General features: G+C 39.4%; 1 protein-coding gene across 1 annotated transcript; it reads left to right on the forward strand.

Moving 5' to 3' along the window:
- Nucleotides 1-7,834: 7,834 nt before the first annotated feature.
- LOC142400983 (allantoinase, mitochondrial) lies at nt 7,835-19,370 on the forward strand. The gene is made up of 11 exons (XM_075486223.1): nt 7,835-7,981; nt 8,105-8,256; nt 8,748-8,862; nt 8,952-9,098; nt 15,993-16,038; nt 16,341-16,434; nt 16,543-16,729; nt 16,864-17,002; nt 18,841-19,013; nt 19,092-19,124; nt 19,221-19,370. Exons 1-11 carry the CDS (start codon nt 7,835-7,837, stop codon nt 19,368-19,370), a joined length of 1,383 nt encoding a protein of 460 aa, XP_075342338.1.
- The last annotated feature ends 533 nt before the right edge of the window (nt 19,371-19,903 follow it).

Consider the following 19,903-nt stretch of genomic DNA (forward strand, 5'->3'; position numbering starts at 1 on the left):
CCAGTTTATTTCCGGTTTGTATGAAACGCACCTGGTCAAGCTTCACCTGCAACCAGTTTTCCCCTTTATAAGCAGCTTATCCATATTCACCCCTTACATGCAATACCGTAAGTCCTCCAATTGAAAAGACCTTATAAATTGTTCATTCATACTTTATTCTATGAATACATATTTATTTCTTGTTATTTTTATATTATGTATATATCTCTTCGTCTTATTCTTTATTTTTGTTGTCTATAGTATAACTTGGTTTATGTGTGTTCACTGTTTGCTGCTGCATCAAAAGAATTTTCTCTTGCAGGATTAATAAAGTACTTTGATTTGATTTGATTAAAGTTACACTAGAGAATTTGGCAGATTTATTTGGGCTCCGCCAACAGTTGTGGTCATCAAAACAAATCTCCATGTGAGCCCTGCACATGTACAGACATACACATGAATTAGTTGTCATGTTAAAGAGACCAAAAAGAGCCATCAATATCTGACAAAATTGTCGAGTGACAGCAAAGCTAAAGGGTGCAGTACGGGGCTGGAAACTAAAGTTGTGAACTGCGAAATCCCAGCCCCTCTAGGGCTGTTACAGCTGCAGTAAAATGCATAACAAAGGTCAGTGTAGTCAGAAGCACAGAGTTTTAAGGTTGACAAACTTTTCTAGTGTTGCTTTAAATATGAACCATAACGTCATCCTGTAAAGCAGGGCTGTCCAAAGTCGATCCTCGAGGACCCGCTGTCCTGCAGGTTTTAGATGTTTCCCTGCTTCAACACACCTGATTCAGATTAAATGGATCTCTTCAAAAGATTGTTAAGTTCTGCACAAGCCTGCTAATGATGCATTGATCTGAATCAGATGTGTTGAAACAGGGAAACATCTGAAACCTGCAGGACAGGGCCCTTGAGGACCGGATGTGGACATCCCTCCTATAACTGGCAGCAGGGAAATACCAGCTTGATTCATAAGTGTTTTCACATCACATCTAACATCACTCAAGTGTCAAAAACTTTTGTCACTACCTGGTTGGATTTAAGCAATACCATTACTTTGTCACGGTTAGAAATCAAAACTACTTGGTAAAGGTTTAAGTTGCTTTCTGGACCACGAGAAGTTACATATTCTTCTAACACAATCGTATGGGGTAAGAAATCGGTCAAAAAGAAACGTGCATCCGTGCAAGTAATCCGCGCATATTTGGGAAATGTGTGCGTCTTTGGTTGTAGTTGAGCATAAAATAAATATGTGCAATCTCTAAAAATGAGTCCATCTGTGTTTATAATGGGTTGTGTTTTGATATTTGTCAAAATACGAATTAAAAAGTTACGACATCAAAAAATACATACACAAATCGAAAAGTTACGAATTCAAAAGTTACGAATATGAATTAAAGTTACGAATCAAAAGTTACGAATACAAATTTCTAAAGTGCAGGAAAGGGGACAAAAATACGTCATCGCTGACGTCATCACGTCACTGGCATCACCAGCAGAAGAAAATTCGATCATCCCATCAGCGCAGCCGGTGTTCAGTCGATTTCTCCTACTTGTCGAGAATTGCTACTTTGTGGTTTTGCGCATGCGCCGAGCCGATTTTCTAAGTTTCGTTTTCACGCCCATCATGTTTTGCTACCCTGCGTCTGATTGTTTTCTCTTTTGGAAGACATGCAAAGTAATAAAACACTTATCGTATTAACAAGAAGTTAGCTTAACATGCACAAATGGGGTGTCATTCACCATTTGATTTTTGTATTTGGGACACTTCTGTCTTTATTTAGGTGACTCTGCTCCATCATTGTCATGAATGCATTGAGAAGGGGGAGCATTGTTTGACAGCGTGTTATTGGACTATCAAAATGTGCTACCCTCTTAAATATTGATTAGAAAATGTTATGAACATGCTGCCATTCATCCTACAGTGGCAGTGAGGTGATAAGTCGTCTTAGAAGAATGCATTGAGAAGGGGGAGCATTATTTGACAGGGTGTTATTGGACTATCAAAATGTGCTACCCTCTTAAATAAATCAATTTCATTACACTTTTTATAATTACCCACATGAGAGACAAAAACACTTACTTTATGACTTTATTTGATAAACAGAGGTAGAAAACCATAAAGTAGCATTTTTTGATGGGGTAGCTTGAATCGATAGACACGCTTATCGTTTTTGCGGCGGCAGCATTTCTCGACGAAGTAGAAAAAAATCGACAGAACACCGGTGATACTAGAACATATTTTGACTTTGACCACAGTGCGGACTCTATATTACTCTATATTTACTATACTATACTATACTATACTATACTATACTAGTAAATATTTACTGGATTGCGTTTGTGATTTAAAGCATGACACAACAAGGGGCTTCAGCAGCGGATAAACCTGTAAGTTAAAGATATTTTCCCATTATTTTTTGTGTATGAAATGCGCTGTGATTAAACTTAAAGCTGTACGTCGTCCTCCTGTTCAGCAATCGTAGTTTATTAGGATAGCCTATACATTTGATTTCGCATGCACTTGTCAACTTAATCCTACCATTACTTGTCACAATTTCCCTCTTATGTAGGATTTAAGTAGTTACCACCATGAACTACCTCACCTACCTAGATAAACGTGCTGAGTTTATTCACAGCGCATTTCATACACAAAAAATAATGGGAAAATATCTTTAACTTACAGGTTCAGATTGATCCCGGTTAGGAGTAAAAAACATTATTTTATAATAGAATAGAATAGAATAGAAAAAAACTTTATTCATCCCCCAATGGGGGAAATTCAAATTAGTCAAGTAGCTCAAAAAAATTATAAATATTTACAATGATTGTATATTAACAACAATAATAATACCATCCATCCATCCATCCATCCATTATCTTCCGCTTTTCCGAGGATCGGGTCGCGGGGGCAGCAGCCTCTACCGGGGTAAACCCCAATGTACAGGCGCACAGCCGGGGGGCAATATGTATGCCCACCCCTGCTCTACGCCTCTCACCGCGGGCAACTCCAGAGTGGAAGAGAGTCCAACCCCTCTTGAGGAGGCTGGTTCCGGAGCCCAAGCCATGCGTCTAGGTGAGTCCGACTATATCTAGCCGGAACCGCTCAGCCTCGCGCACCAGCTCAGGCTCCTTCCCCAGCAGAGAGGTGACGTTCCACGTCCCAAGAGCCAGCTTCAGTAGCCGAGGATCAGACCGCCAAGGTCTCCGCCTTCGGCTGCCGCCCAGCTCACAAAACACCCGACCCCCTTGGCCCCTCCCACGGGTGGTGAGCCCGTCAGAAGGGGGACCCGTGTAGTTTCTTCGGGCTGTGCCCGACCGAGCCCCATGGGCACAGACCCGGCCACCAGGCGCTCGCCAGTGGGCCCCACCCCTGGGCCTGGCTCCAGGGGGAGGCCCCGGTAACCCGCGTCCGGGCAAGGGTACACGGTGTCCATTTTTCTTAAACATCATAGGGGGGTTCTTGTGAGCTGTTCTTTGTCTGGTCCCTCATCTAGGATCTGTTTGCCATGGGTGACCCTACCAGGGGCTTAAAGCCCCGGACAACATAGCTCCCAGACTCATTGGGGCACGCAAACCCCCCCACCACGGTAAGGTGACAGCTCATGGGGGGGAATAATAATACCAATTCTAGTAAAACAGTTTTTTTTTTGTTTTTTTTTGTTTTTTTTTGTTTTTTTTTAAATAATAATACCAATTCTAGTAAAAAAATACTACTACTAACTAATAATAATAATAAATCACTAAATAAACAAATAAATTAAAAAAATCAATCAATCAATTTGAGAAGAACTCAGCAGTCACTGTTAAAAAGCCTTATGGCTGTGTGGAACAAAGGACCTTCTGAACCTCTCAGTCCTGCAGCGCAGAGAGATGAGCCTCTCACTGCAGCTGCTCCTCTGTCCTGCCAGAATGCTGTGGAGAGGATGTTTATTATTCTCCAAAACAGAATACAATTTCCTCCTCATCCGTTTCTCCATCACAGCACCAAGAGGGTCCAGCCTTCTGCCTACAACAGAACCAGCCTTTTTCACCAGTTTGTCCAGGCGCCTACAGTTTTTGTCTGTAGTGCAACTCCCCCAGCAAACAACAGCATAGAACAGTGCACTCGCAATGATAGTGTGATAAAACATGCACATCATATCACTGCAGACATTGAAGGACCCGAGCCGTCTCAGGAAAAAGAGACGGCTCTGGCCCCTCCTGTACACTGCGTCTATGTTGGCAGACCACTCCAGTTTATTATCCAGCACCACCCTCAGGTATTTGCAGGTCTGAACAGTCTCTATCTCCCCTCCATCAATGCAGACTAACTGGTATGGGGTTTTAGATCTCCTGAAGTCCACCACCAGCTCTTTGGTCTTGGTGGTGTTCAGGAGCAAACAGTTCTTTCTGGTCCAGTCAGTAAAGGCCTCCACAAGGTCCCTGTACTCCTTCTCCTGTGCACCACGCAACCATGCCACAACAGCCGTATCATCAGAATACTTCTGAATGTGGCAGGACTCTGAGTTGTATCTGAAGTCCGATGTGTACAGGCTGAAAAGAAAAGGAGCCAAAACAGTACCCTGTGGAGCACCAGTACTGCATTCCAGTATTCCAGAAACACATTTCCCCTTACTGACATACTGTGGTCTGGCAGACAAATAGTCTATAATCCATGATGTCAGGGAGGGGGCCACACCCATACCTAGCAGCTTGTCTTTCAGTATGGGAGGCTGTATGGTGTTGAAGGCACTGGAGAAGTCAAAGAACATGATTCTCACATATGAACCAGGCACATCCAGATAAGCATATGCCCGATGCAACATGTACAGAATCGCGTCTTCCACTCCTATGTGTTTATGGTAGGCAAACTGGAGGGGATCAAGAGCCTCAGCAACCTGCAATCTCATGCGACGAACAAGGAGTCTCTCCAAGGTCTTCATGATATGAGATGTCAAAGCCACCGGTCTGTAGTCATTCAGCTCCACCAGTTACCCTAATTTGGGCACTGGTATGAGACAAGTTTTCCACAGCACCGGGACTTTTTCCTTCTGAATGCTCATATTGAAGAGCCTCTGAAGAGGGACTGCTAGTTGACCACAGTCCCTCAGAAGCCTTGGACAGGGTGATGGCCAAACCCATGGCCACACTCTAAAGTCAGCAACTCTCTTATGCAGTATTCTTTTACACATCACTTTAGTTCCAATAAAATGTTTATTGTTTGGGTTAAATACATTTGTTCTATTTGTAAGCGCGCACATTTAGTTACTTATGTATTCTTTCTCAACCTGTGGTTTCTGTTTGTTTAATTCTGTTTCTTTTACTGGTATTTACCTGTTGTTCTGTGGGAGTTGCCTGACAAGAGTTGAGCATGCAAACACTGATTGGACTGATTGGACTGAACCACCAGTTCCTGCTGGAGGGGGGAGGAGATTTTGAGTTCTTTAGTTAAATAAGTTTCCTATTTAAGTGATTTTTGTATTTAAATTGTAAGACTTTTGCTCTTATTTTTGGGTGGTTAGTTTATTTACTAATGTGGCTGTAATGTGGTATTTGTTGTAGTTAGTGATTGTATTTTGTTTAGTTACGCCTAATGTGTGTGTTACTGGTCTGATCAGCCAGCATTTACCCTTGTGTGTCATTTCTTTGTTAGGTCAGTTATGTTTTGGTTGTACAGCTACTTTGTTCACATTTTTGCCTGAGTTCAGTTTTGTTTCTTTGACCTCTTTTATGAGCTCAGTATTTTGTAGTTGATTTTTGGGTTAAATAAAAAAACAAAACATATTTTCTAATAATTTTCCTGTCTCTTCTCTTGGTTTGACGTGGTCCCTCACAGACAGACTCCATCTGGGCCTGAAGCCCTCCCTGACTTAAGTCTCCTGAGCTCAGCTCCAACCTCCTCTATAGTTAGACACAGAGGTTGTAGCGGAGGGATGGCGACAGGAGTAACGTTGCTATCAACCATAGAGATGGGGGTGGGGGTGCAGCTGGACAGAGGAGGGCTAGTGGTGGGAGTTGCTGCAGAGGTGGAGGTGCAGCTGGACTGAGGAGGCCAGGCGGTGGGAGCAGCCACAGATGTGGAGATGCAGCTGTGTTCAGGATGCCTGGGGGTAGAAGCTGCCGCAGAGGTGGAGGTGTGGCTGGGTTCAGTAGGCCTGGTGGTGGAAGCTGCCTCAAAGGTGGAGGTGCAGCTGGGCTCAGGAGACCAGGCGGTGGAAGCGACCTTTACCTTAATGGATGCCATTTTACATTTCTTATTCAGTTGCTCTCATGACCACCAGAGATCACATATTCTTCTAACATAATTAGGACGTTTCAGCTTGCATGAGTAAGCATTTCATAGGCTCGTATTTGGGATAAGGGCTGTCTTGGAAGAGACGGCTTGAGTCGTGCTAGTGGGTCACTCCATGCTTTTCAATTTCTGACGAGGCTTCAGTAGATGGATCAACGGAAGGGCCAGATGCATTTCCTAGGTGTTGTGTCAGGTCTTTGCTGGATTTGTTCCTATTTCTTAAGGACATCACTTTCATTGTTAAATGGCTTTACAAACAAACACATTCTTTTGAAAAAGGTCAGGTGCAAGGACTGGATTGAAAAAGAGTGAAAATGTTGCCAATGTTCAAAGAACTCTGTAAATTCTTCAGGAAGTGTCAAGAACTATTGCTCAAGACTACATCAAAAATAAATCCTTGAAAACAAAATAAAAAGAAATCAGTTGTGGCTCAAGACTTTTGCACAGTGTTGTATCGCATACATCCCCCAGGAGGAGCTGGAGAGTCTCACTGGGGAGAGGGACGTCTGGGTTTCTCTCCTAGACCTGTTGCCTCCACGACCCCACCTCGGAAAAGCGGATAAAAATTGATGGATGTATCGCATACAAACATTAAAACATCCAATTAGATTTTGTAGGGACTAATGCTTGAATGATGCTGTTCTAGGAATTGTATCAAAATATGGTTTAAAAATCCACAGTTATTTGCAGTTTTACCAGTCCTGGCACTTCGTAGAACTGTTAAAAGCTTCCTGTAAAAGACTGTGGTAGTGTTCACACAGCAATTTGAATCAAAATTAAATATTTAACTTGTTTTACTAATATAAACCTCAAAATTGAACAAAATGTAAGTTTACATTTCTCTTACCTTGAACTATGGTCATTGTAATTGTAGCATGTTTATGAGATAGGGAGAATATGACTCTTTAATTGAAAAAAATAAATGTTGTCATAAAAAGCAGCAGTTCAGAGATACAAGAAGCTAGTAAGGTTATTTTTACGCGTTATTTTCACACAATCCTATGTTTTTTTACAACATATCTCCTCTTAAAATGCAGACTTTATATGAAGCTTTGGGGTGCTGCAAGCTGGGTTATCCTCGATACTCATTATGTCCCAGCTCCATACCCTCCATATGCACTAATTCTCAATAAATTCTGATTCTACTTCATAACTGAAAGTTGCCAATTTTAGTAGCCTATTCGATTTGCACAGTTTTGACAAAGTTAATGATGGCAGTTCTTGTTTCATCCTGCAATAATTACTCAAGTGAAACAACTTCTCACAGTATGAAGAATTCTAATTATGTAATCATTTTTTCAATGTGTTTACCATTACTGCTACCTTATTTCCCTCTTAAGCTTCTCCTCACATCGCAGACATACTAAAACACTGGCATATTCACAATGCTGTGCGTGATTAGATTTGTAATCCAGCATGTTGCAAGGCCTCCAAAAAAGTCAACAAATGCTTATCCTTTGACCCGTTCAGTGGGAGGTGGTGCCTCAGATCTCGGCCACTGTTCAGCCAAGATAATATCTGTAGTGAAACGACAGAGTTTGGAGAGTCCATTGTACACACTGACAGTCAGTAACAGAAATGGAGCCTGGATCGTTGGTTAGTGTTGTTAGAAGTAAGAGGGTACTGGTTGGTGATGAAGTGTGTCCTGCTGTCATTGTAATAAAGGAAGGAAAAATACAACAAATACTCTTAACAAGCAGCCTTACTGAAGATGTTGGCTGTGAGGTAAGCTGGCTTTCACTTTTCACTGAGTTTCCCCAAGTTTGTAAAGTTAGAGCCAGTGCATTCACACTGTTTTTGCACAGGCGTCTGATTCATGGTGTTATACTGAAACTACTTTTGATGCAGGTGTTCGATGCGGGTGAAAGCTTGGTGATGCCAGGCATTGTAGATTGCCATGTTCATGTGAATGAACCGGGCCGAACCTCCTGGGAGGGCTTCTGGACCGCCACCAGGGCTGCTGCAGCTGGAGGTGTGACAACAATTGTGGACATGCCCCTGTAAGTTGGAGACTTCCTCACCAAAATGTCAGCTTGGAGCATTTGTGGAGGTGGTTGAGGAGTACAGATACTTGGGAGTGTAATGCAATGTGCTTTTCAGCCATCTTTTGAAGCTGCACCATCAGAGCGAGTGACTCAAAGAAAACTTAACAAACTGATATAGAAAGTTGGCTCTGTGCTTGGGGACTGCTCTGGAGCCCCTCAAGCTGATTGTGTAAAAAAGAATGCTGGTAATGAGTAAAGTTAATGAACATAAAAAACATTGCTCACCCTCTACATAACAGTGTTGAAGCAATGGAGTGCGTCCAGTAAGAGGCTTCATTTTTAAAAAAATTCCTGCAACAATACATTTTTTCCCTTTTGGATAAATTTGTATTTTTTCATTTAATTTCATTATGTTTATTTATTTTAATCTTATAATGTAATTAAAAAGAAAGAGCTGCTGCTGCTGCCAACATTTTAAGAAACATTTTCGGTTAAAATTCACACAGAAACAGTATCCCTCCAACCACAACACTTGAAAACTTTCATGAGAAGCTAAAGGAAGCAACAGGAAAGTGTTTTGTGGACACAGCCTTCTGGGGAGGTGTGATACCTGGAAATCAGGTAAAATAAAACTATTTTGATGATATCTACACTATTGCAGTTTGGTTGTTTTGTACTAGGACCTGAGCATAAATGATATATTCTTCCAGCTTGAACTCCGGCCCATGATCCAGGCTGGTGTGGCTGGTTTCAAGTGTTTCCTCATCCATAGTGGTGTTGATGAATTCCCCCATGTGGCCGACTGTGATCTCCACACAGCCATGAAGCAACTGCAAGGCACAGGAAATGTCCTGCTGGTAACTCACAAACAGCAAAACCTTTCACAGCTTTAAAAATACAGTCTCTCTGTACAACCTCAAATCAGAAGAGTTGGGATGAATAGAAAAGGCAATGATGAAAAAAGGCAGAGATTCTTGCACGTACTTTGACTTTTATGGCATTGCAGACAGCATGAAGTTAAGATTTTTCATGTTCTGTCTTGTTGACTTCATTTCATTTGTTAATATATCCCTTTTTACATTTAAGGCCTGCAACACAAATGAAAAAAAAATAGTTGGGATAGTGAAGCTATTATCACTTTGTAATGTTGCTGCTCCTTCTTACAACACTTTAAAGATGCTCCAGTATTAAAAATACCAAGCAATGAAACTTATCTGGTATTATTTCAAAAACACATGTTCGGATCTTCACAATTTAGCCCTCTGAAAAGGCTTGACAAGTAGCACAAATGCTATGACTCGTGTTTGTCATATGTCTTCTTTTATTTGTATTCAAAATGACCACAGGTCATAAACCTGAAACAATCAAACCAAGTAATAACATTAATGAAATTATAACTTTTAAATAGCTTTTTCATTTCAATAAACAGAAACATACGTAATTAAATGATTTCCATTAATAACAGCAATGTTTGGATTACATAACACACATTAGACCCAAAAGTAAATACTATTTTGTATTAGCTTACATAAATCGTCAAGAAATCTTGCAGGAAATAACCATCATTACGATGTACCAAAGTGCTTTACAGTAGGTAATAAATAAAGAGAAGAATAAGTAAAAACAAATAAAAACAATAAAAGAACAGTGAAAGCAATAAAATACAACAATAAGATAAAATAAGATAAAAGTGTCATTATACTACTGGGTATTAAAAGCAATCCTAAAATATAGCTGCAAGCAGCAATGTGGGGGCCTAGCAGATTGGCACAATAGTGAAGGCTTGGGCTGCTCAGGAATGTGTCATGAGTCCATGCAGCAAGTTTGGCCTCGATCAATGGATCGCAGAGATTTGGCCAAATGTCACGTTTGCGCGTCGGCGTAGAGTTTGATTGGCTGTCACGGGCAAACGTAAGCGAAATAAGAAAATCCACATGATAACTTATGTGTGGCTTGGTCTGAAGATTCTATGTGCCAAGTCCCGTGGAGATTGGACAATAGGCGTGGCCTTAAATGTGTTTTGAAGGTTTTCGATTAAATTCAAAATGGCGGAAAATCCAAGATGGCGCAGATGACGACATGAGGTGCGTTATCCTCGTCTTTATCCAGTGATTCCATTGGTACCTCATTTGTGAATTTTGGACCAAGGGGTCCAAAGATATGAGCAAAAATGCATTTTTGCTACATATAGCGCCACCTATTGGCCAAACGTCACCAAACTTCTTGGGCCTCTTACCTTAGCGGTCTTGAGTCAGTGTTATAAGTTTGACGTCATAACATCAAATGGTTGCCAAGATATGGCCTCACTTCCGGTTTGGCGGCGTCAACCTCGAGTTTGATTGGCTTTTATGGAAAAACGGAAGCGTAATTAAAAATTCCACACGATAACTTTTGTGCGGCTTGGTCTTAAGAGTCTATGTGCCAAGTTTAGTGAAAATTGGACAATCTCTGTGACCTGAAATGCTTTTTTAAGCTTTTTGATCAAATTCAAAATGGCGGAAAATCTAAGTTTACGCAAATTGACGTCATAGGGTGCGTTGGACTCGTCATGATCCAAGAATTCCAACGATGTCTCATTTGTGACATCGTCATGCTCATGTTGATACATCAGCTATGAATGATGATTGTTTTTTTTTTTGTTTTTTTTTCTCTTTTTTGTTTTTTAATATACAATATGTTACAGGAACACTTTATACACCACCCCTTTTACCGTGAAGACAATAAATGCTATTGTTTCAATCTTGCATGACATGTGCACGCCGTGAATTAGAAAACACGATATCATTACATCCACATTGCTTCGTTATCTCAAGCCCCGCAAAAAAAAATAAAATAAATAAATAAAAAAATAAAAATAAAAAACTCCCCAAGCTTTAATGTATATTTACCTCTTGGTCTGACCACTCCCGAAATAAACCCAATTTAAAACAAATAAAAAAAAAAACAAGACATCTGTACATTCAGAAGTAGCATTTACCTTAATCAGAAAAGTGTGACGATTTAGTGTATACCAACCAGTGTTGTTTTTGACAACCATCTTAGATTTAGTCTTAGTCTTAGTCTTTTGGACTAAAATGCTTATTAGTTTTAGTCACATTTTAGTCACTTCTATATGTGATAGTTTTAGTCGACGAAAAGTCAAAAGGGTTTTAGTCTAGTTTTAGTCGACGAAAAGTCAAAAAGGTTTTAGTCTAGTTTTAGTCAAAAAAAAAAGAAAAAATAAGTATAATCTACCGTGTTAAGAAAATATCAAATATCAAACAAGCAGAACAAAAATACATAGCTTATTAACTGACCCTGTACTAAAGCTTTCTGATTTTTCATTCTGTACTGTGCGTGTGTCCCAACTTTACTGTAAGCGCACTAAACGCACAGGTCCTGGTTAGGGCTGCACAATGTCACTTGTGGCTTTTAGGCTAAAGCTAGCAGACTCTACGTATAACAGTAACTCGACCTGTTTAACATATCAAGTTACGTGCTGACAGAACGTACACACAAAGAGATAACCACACCGTCACTGAATGTAAACATGGCTAAACATGCTGCTAAAGTAACACACACATAATGAATTGACGTTAGCGTAACAAAAGCTAACTTTAGCCTGAAGTTAGCAGCCCATTTGCGCCAGGAGTATGTGGAAAACGTACTAATGTATTAGCTTACTATGAAATTTATCGATTATGTTAACAGCATTTGCAACTTACCTTCGAAAGATATCCCTATGGCGAGCCTTAAGGTGCCGCAGCAGATACTTTTTAGGTTTTAATTGACACACACAATAAGCAGAAATGTCATGCATTTTAAACGTCTGACAGATCACCCACAAACATTTTCGTCCATTCTCGTCTCGTCAACGAAAACTCACACACGTCTCGTCATGTTTTCGTCATCAGAGAGCTATGTTTATCTCATCACAGTCTCGTTATCGTCATGAAAAAAAGTGGCGTCAACGAAATGATTTCGTCATCGTCATCGTTGACGAAAACAACACTGATACCAACTACAAAAATGTGTTATATACAGTTAGTATTCTGCACAGAGTTGGGTCCCAGCACATACTTTTAGTTTTCCTCTGTAGCTCTCAAAGAGTGCAAACATTTGAGGCCAAATTTAGTAGAATAAGTCTGGCAACATTCTAGAAAACTCAATCGATCTAGAAGGAGCAGTAAGCTCACATCTTATCTGGTGTCACCTGTGTGTGCTCGGAGTCCAGCTGCTTGTCCTGGTTCAGAACTATTCGTTTCAATTTTAAAAATACAAACTTTTACAAGTGGAATGAATATGTTTGAAACTGCGTAGAAAAGTCAAGGAACAGCAGTGTTTGGGTTAATTATGAGATTATGCTGTCGTCAAATGAGGTACAAAATATCACCAGACTTATCATTTATCAGCTGTCAATGTCCATGGATCCATTTCTGCTGATCCCTCATAGATACACATCCATCGTGTATAAAGTCTATACACAGTCAGAGGTGTCTATAAAGTCTCTACACAGTCAGAGGTGTCTGCATGGCAACAGCACCCCCCCCCCCCCCCCCACACACACACACAAAACCGGCCACCATGCCCCATAGGGCGTGATCGAGGGCTACTCCCCACCCCCACTAGGTAATGGAACCGATCAAAGGAGCCCAGAGAGAATGATCTAATTTGGAGGCAGAGGCTGTCTCAAGACTGATATGATCCAACAAAAGGTCTCTATATTGGTTAATGCAAAGAATTTTTTATTTTTCCAATTTAAAAGTATAGTTTTCTTTGCAATACATAAGGCAGTGCAAATCATGTCATCTATATGGGCTAGTAAGCAAACTGATGGAGAGGGTGGTATTTTACATTTCAGACACTTTGACAAGTCTTCACATATCAGGTGCCAGAACCTCTGGACAGGTGGACAGAACCAAATTGCATGGATGTAATTATTAGGTATATTGCCAGTACATTGCAAGCAAGTGCTAGATGATGCAAAACCCATCCTGAACATCCGTTGACCTGTATAGTGTACTCTGTGAAGAATTTTATATTGTATCAATTGTAAATTAGGATTTCTAAGCATTTTAAAAGTTCTTAAACATATCTGGGACCAGAGGTTTTGGTCAAAGTTGACTGACAGATCCGTCTCCCATTTCACAATGGGAAGGGATATTGATTCGTCTATGTTAGACAATGCCCTGTAGATTTTTGACAGTAATTTGGGAGGTTGAAGATTAAGGAACTCTAATACCCTTGATGGTATTTCCAACCTAGTTTTATTGAACTTAAATGTATGTTTTATTATAGATTTAATTTGTTGATATTCCAAAAATTTAGTCTTGTCCATCCCATATTGTTTTATTAATCTGTTAAATGGAATGAAGTCTATCTCCTCATATATGTGTTCCAGGTATTTGATTCCTTTGCACCCCCAACCCAGAAAGTTTATCATATTATTATGTTGTAGGATGTCAGGGTTGTTCCAGATGGGTGTACGTTTGCATGGGATTAGTGAAGACTGTATCATTTTAAGAAACTCCCACCATGCTGTCAGAGAGGAGCTCACATTGATGCTCTTGAAGCATATATGGCGTTTTATGTTTGAACTAATGAATGGAAGGTCCGAAATCATTATATTGTTGCATAGTGTCTGTTCTACGTCTAACCAGGATTCATCAAGAGGGTTATGTTTTATCCATTTTGAGATGTATTGTAACCTATTGGCCAAGAAGTAATGATAGAAGTTAGGCAGCTCTAGTCCTCCTTTATCTTTGGTCTTCTGTAATGTTTTTAAGCTGATACGTGGGGGTTTATCCTTCCAAAGAAATTTAGAGAGAAAGGAGTCCAGGGATCTAAACCAATCAGATGATGGTTTATTTGGAATCATTGAGAATAAATAATTAATTCTAGGCAAAACCATCATTTTAATTGAAGCTACCCTTCCCATAAGAGATATGGGTAGAGATTTCCATCCTGCAAGATCATCCCCAACTTTCTTTAAAAGAGGGATGTGATTTATTTTCGTTAAATCTGCCAGTCTAGGAGAAATATTGATACCCAAATATGTAATATTCCCTGACTGCAGTTGTGTAGTAAGGGAATTGTCAAAAGAGCAATTTATTGGAAGAGCTGTAGATTTTAGCCAATTTATAGAATAATCTGAAACCCTTGAGAAGGAGTTTATCAACTCAATAACCTGAGAGAGGGAGGATTGTGAATGCTGGAGAAAAAGTAACACATCATCTGCATAAAGACTGATTTTATGTTCTATGTTCTTGCATTTTATACCCTTAATATCAGTAGTTTGCCTGATCGCTGCAGCTAGAGGTTCTATAAAAATAGCAAATAGTGAGGGGGAAAGTGGGCATCCTTGCCTGGTGCCCCTCTGAAGATAAAAGCTAGAGGATGTTTGGTTATTTGTCCTGATGTATAGAATTTTTAGCCAATTTATAAAACGGTTTCCAAAACCAAATTTATGCAAAGTTGCAAATAAAAATCTCCAGTTTACTCTGTCAAAAGCTTTTTCAGCATCTAGAGACAGAATTGCAGTTTCAATGTTTTTACTGTAAGAATAATCTATTAAATTAAATAATCTGCGTGAATTTGTGGATGAATGCCTTCCTTTTATAAAACCAGTTTGGTCTGGATGTATTATGAGAGGAGTTACCTTCTCTAATCTTTTTGAGAGGGCTTTACAAATTATTTTGAGATCAACATTGATAAGAGAAATGGGACGATAACTGGTAGGAAATACCGGGTCCTTGCCTGGTTTTAATAAGAGACTAATATTAGCAGAATTCATATTTTTGGGAAGTCTGTCATTTTCCTCAGTTTCTTGCAGCATTCTGTGAAAGGCTGGTGCCAGGATATTCCAGAATTCTTCATAGAACTCTGCTGGAAATCCATCTGGGCATGGAGCCTTGTTATTGGGCATGAGGGCTTCCTGGAGTTCAGCTGATTGCAGTGGTAAATCCAGCCCCATTGCTTGACTACCTGATAAGTTAGGAAGTGATACTTTATCCAGAAATTGATCAATATCCGTATCTGACGGGTTTATCTGAGGTGAGTATAAAGCTTTGTAAAAATCTCTGAAAATGCTGTTTATACTTTCAGGATCATAAACTGTATTCCCAGTTGGATCTATAACACTAAATATAGTTGTTTTTTTCCTTATTTATTTTGAGCTGGTTAGCTAGAAAGATGATTGTTGACGTTGAAGCAATCAGATCTCACAGGTGTCCAGCTCAGGCTGGTGTTTGTTGCTCTTATGCAATGGTTTAATTATATCATGTACTGTAGAGTGAGAAATATACAAATCCCTTCTTTATTTGAAGAGCATTGTCTTCAAACATTTCAATGATTTTCTCACCCATTTCTCAACAAACTGGAAGTTCTCTGCCCACATTTGCTCTTGAAACAAACTAAAAACCAGCCTGTTGCGGATTATAACTTTGTACCAAAGTTTAATAATCTCTTATTTGGATCACCTGTTTGAAAATCATTGTTTTTTCCGACTATAATCCAAGCCCTCAAATGTACCCATCCCAACCGTTTTTTTTAACTGTATTGCAGGTTTGAAATGCAGGGAAGGATGTACTATTACAAATTGAATAAATATGCAATGAGTGCAATGGGTCTGCAATGAAATAAAAGTCAAAGTTAATTAAAGAATCACTGCATAGATTTTTTCTTCTTTTTTTGGACCAAACTTTTTCTGAATTGGGGTTGGAATTTTTGTTGATAACTGAAATGTGTTTTTTTTTTCCCTTTCTCTTCTCCAGTTTCATGCAGAGAGGGATGTTCAGCAAACATCAGAACAAACTGGCGGTAACAAATTTACATTGTTTTAAGTTGCTCTAAAATATTTCAAGGTTAGAAAAGACTTTTTCGACCAATGTCTCATAATTGTAGTTTATACTTTTTTTTTGGTTTGGTCCCAATAAGTGTTTTACAAAACTGTTGTTGATAAGAACTGGAGGAAGTGTTTGTCCAAAACTCTTCAACTTTTTGTGTGCCTTCACAATGTTCATCATGACACAGCATTGAAACAGCATTGTTGAAACAATAAGAGAGGGATTTAAAAAAAAAAAAAATAGAATGAGTTATTTTTACTCCCCTTCCAGTGTTAGACCCTTGTCACTACTCCACCTTTCTGCAGTCCAGGCCGGATGTCATGGAGATAGAGGCAGTTCGCATTGTCACAGAACTTTGTCTGCAGTATCAGTGAGAACTACAACAAACTAACACATGCTCACACTTTCAATATAGTTGATATTTCCGTCAATGATTTGGCTTATTTGTTGCAGTAAGAACTACTTTTCTGTGCTCTAGGGTGCGATGCCACATCGTTCACTTGTCTTCTGCAAAACCACTGAAACTCATCCATGAAGCTCAGCAGGCCGGAGCGCCCTTGACAGTGGAAACTACCCACCATTACTTGAGCCTGTGTGCAGAAAACATACCCGAGGGGGCCACACAGTTCAAGTGCTGTCCCCCAATCCGAGGCTCTATTAACCGAGTAAACAGTCTATAATGAAACATGGTTACTAAGTTGATTATTTTCAGGCAACATAAAAAAAACAAAACAAGGCAGCGCATATTTAGTCTTTGATTACTAGCTGATTTCCCCCCCCCTCCCCCCTCCTCCTCCAGGAGCAGTTATGGTCTGCACTGAAAGCTGGACAGATTGACATGGTAGTGTCTGACCACTCTCCCTGCACACCTGATCTGAAGAAACTGGACAGTGGTGACTTCACACAGGCTTGGGGAGGGATTTCATCATTGCAGTTTGGTAATGTCTCATAACATTTCCCATATGGTCAGCTATCAAAACAAATATAACATTAAACTTAAGTGATTTGTGGTAGTTTGGTAACGGTCATGTTCAAACTCTTACCTGCCAAGGTAATTTCCTATTTCCTAGTATGTCTAATTACTTGGCGCAATGCTCATCAAGATTACTAGAAGTGTCCCATTGGCATTCTAGTCATTTGTAAGAAGTGTTTATAGAACGCTGTTTATTTCATATAAAAGGATGGATGAATACTGCTCAACCAAATTTCCAGCTGTTGTACAGTTGATCACTGTACACTCACTGTATGCCATCTGTTCAGCACCAAACAGAAACATTAAATGAATTTAACTGAATGTTTTCAAAGCCTGTTGTGGTGTGAAAAAATCTTCTGTTATATTTACTAACTTGTTGTAACATCTTCTTAGTAGAGACACCTACTGTTTAGGAAGAAAACTGCAGTGAGTCCAGAGCACCTGAACGCTAGCATAAACAGTTATAAGGCTGCGTTGATGTCACAGTTGTGACTGTCACCCTTTTTAGCTTTCTTTAAGATTTACAGCAGTTGTACCCGATTGTTTTTTTTTTTTTTGTTGGGTCGCACAGATGCAAAGATGTAGAGAAGTACCTGCATGGGCAATTTTCTAGCAGATCTTTCCTTTTTTTCCAAACATGCCCCTCACACAACAAATGCCTGGTTGCAAAAATTGGAAAGTGCACAACGGGTCGAAATGGCACCAAAGCAACCTAAGTGCCAGCAGTTGTGACAATTTTGCAGTACTCAACTATCAACCAAACATTAGGCCCCTCGTGTGCAATTTCATACATTGTGACATAGTGTTGTCAGTGCATGTCATCGGCCTAAATCAAATATGGCCTTTTTTCCCACATCCTCATTAGGCAATGTAGCTTTTCTTAGAATTACAAATAGTAACCAAGCTCCCTTCTCCAATTTTGATGGCTTTATACTTTGCTTATTTAAACACCACAACCTCTAATCTCAAAGTTTAATGTGATCATGCTGTGTTGCAAAATTGTGTTAAAGATAATCAGGGTTACATGTTCTCTGAATCTGGAATTAGAACCTGATTCAGTTAATGATGTGATTCGGTCTTCTGAGGAGTGACAATAAACACTCGATCAAGTAATGGTTTCCATTGACACATGACACTGCTTGCTGTAGCGTACAGGTTTTGTTTTTCTTTCATATTCTACAGGATTTGTTTCTACATGCATTATGTTCTGTACTGCTCAGCTAATAGAGACTGAGCGAAATTAATTATTTAAAAGTGATTCGAAGGAGAATCATTAATATGGTTTATCTGTCGCCCCTTCACCATCAGGAGGACAAAGTTCTCAGTGCAGTAAACAACGACTGAGTGTCAGTTTAAAGCAATCATTTATTATTTTGCCGCAGTGAGAAAGTGGTCAAAGTCTGACTCCGGAAAGACTACTGACAGTGATTTACAGAGTTTCAGCATCACCCCCTGTAGAGAGAGACAATGAGGCCGGGAGATTGGACCGAAAAACATAAAGTTTTCAGTGTAATCTGTTGGTTTTCTTAGCTAGGAAATTGTTTTTGAATTGGCTCTATATGAACGAATTGGATTATTTTATGAATTATGATTATTATTAATTAATTGAATTCCAATTGGCTTGAATTGGACTTACTATCTAAGTGCCTTGAGATGACATTTGTTGTATTTGGCGCTATATAAATAAAAATGAATTGAATTGAATTGAATGAGTGCAATAGCAAAAGGCTGAAAGACTTTCAAATTTGATCAGTGTCATTTCAGTTCTTTGTGATCCTCCTAAGTGTTTTCACTGTTTTTCAGGCTTGCCGCTGTTCTGGAGCTCAGCCAGTAAAAGAGGCTTTCAACTGCCTGATGTTGTGAGGCTCCTCAGCCGAAATACAGCCCAACTGTGTAGCCTTGGCAACAGGAAGGGCAGCCTCGCCCCTGGCTTTGATGCCGACTTTGTCATATGGGATCCGGACAGAGATTTTGAGGTTAGTATAAGGAATCCATTCCTTTAGCAGTCATCAAAAGCTTAATCAGCTGTCGTAAATCTTTGTTATATTTAACAGATCGATAAAGCCAACATACACCATAAAAACAAGGTAAATAAATTAGGAAACATTAAAAGAAAAAAAAAATGGTAAAATGAGTCAAGCACAGATTTTTGCATGACTGACTTAATGACTTTGTGTTTGCAGGTGACTCCTTACCTTGGCCACACACTACAAGGAATGGTGCGTGCAACCATCCTGAGGGGATGGTTGGTGTATAGAGATGGAATCTTTTGCCCTGAACCTCTGGGGAAGCATCTCCTCATCCCTCAAAGGGCGAGTCAAGCCCAACTGTAAAGCAAGACAAGCTGTGACGATAAACCTCCATAAATTTCCAATATTGTATTCTTAATTAGTATGAAATATAATAAAAATATTTCAATATATTTCAATGGCTTTTATACTTAATTCAATTGTAATTGAACGTTGAACTCTTCCTGGTTCAGCAGATTGTTAAAACCAATTTCCTAACCATGATTGTGTCTTGAAATAGATTGTAAGGGGCAATTAAAAACTTAAATATTCAACTAAAATTAAGAAAGTTGTTAAACCTGTATTGGCAGAAAAAAAAAAGATAGTACCTAGGATGTACTTATGCATGAATGAAGAGTCCAAAAGAGGTTTCTTCTTGACCAAACAGTTCTTTGTCAAAGTGAATTGAGTATTTCAAGAAAAGTTCAAAATTTTCAAGAAAGTAATAAAAACTTTAATCTGTGATTTATTTCTTTGAACCTTTATTGATCAAACTCAAGTCCAATTAAATTGGAAGTTTGGAAATTTTCCTCTGCAACTTCATTATATTTAGAAAATGTTAACAAATTTCAAATTTG

The sequence above is a fragment of the Odontesthes bonariensis genome, chromosome 15 (genome assembly GCF_027942865.1).
Source record: "Odontesthes bonariensis isolate fOdoBon6 chromosome 15, fOdoBon6.hap1, whole genome shotgun sequence".
Taxonomy (NCBI): Eukaryota; Metazoa; Chordata; class Actinopteri; order Atheriniformes; family Atherinopsidae; genus Odontesthes; species Odontesthes bonariensis.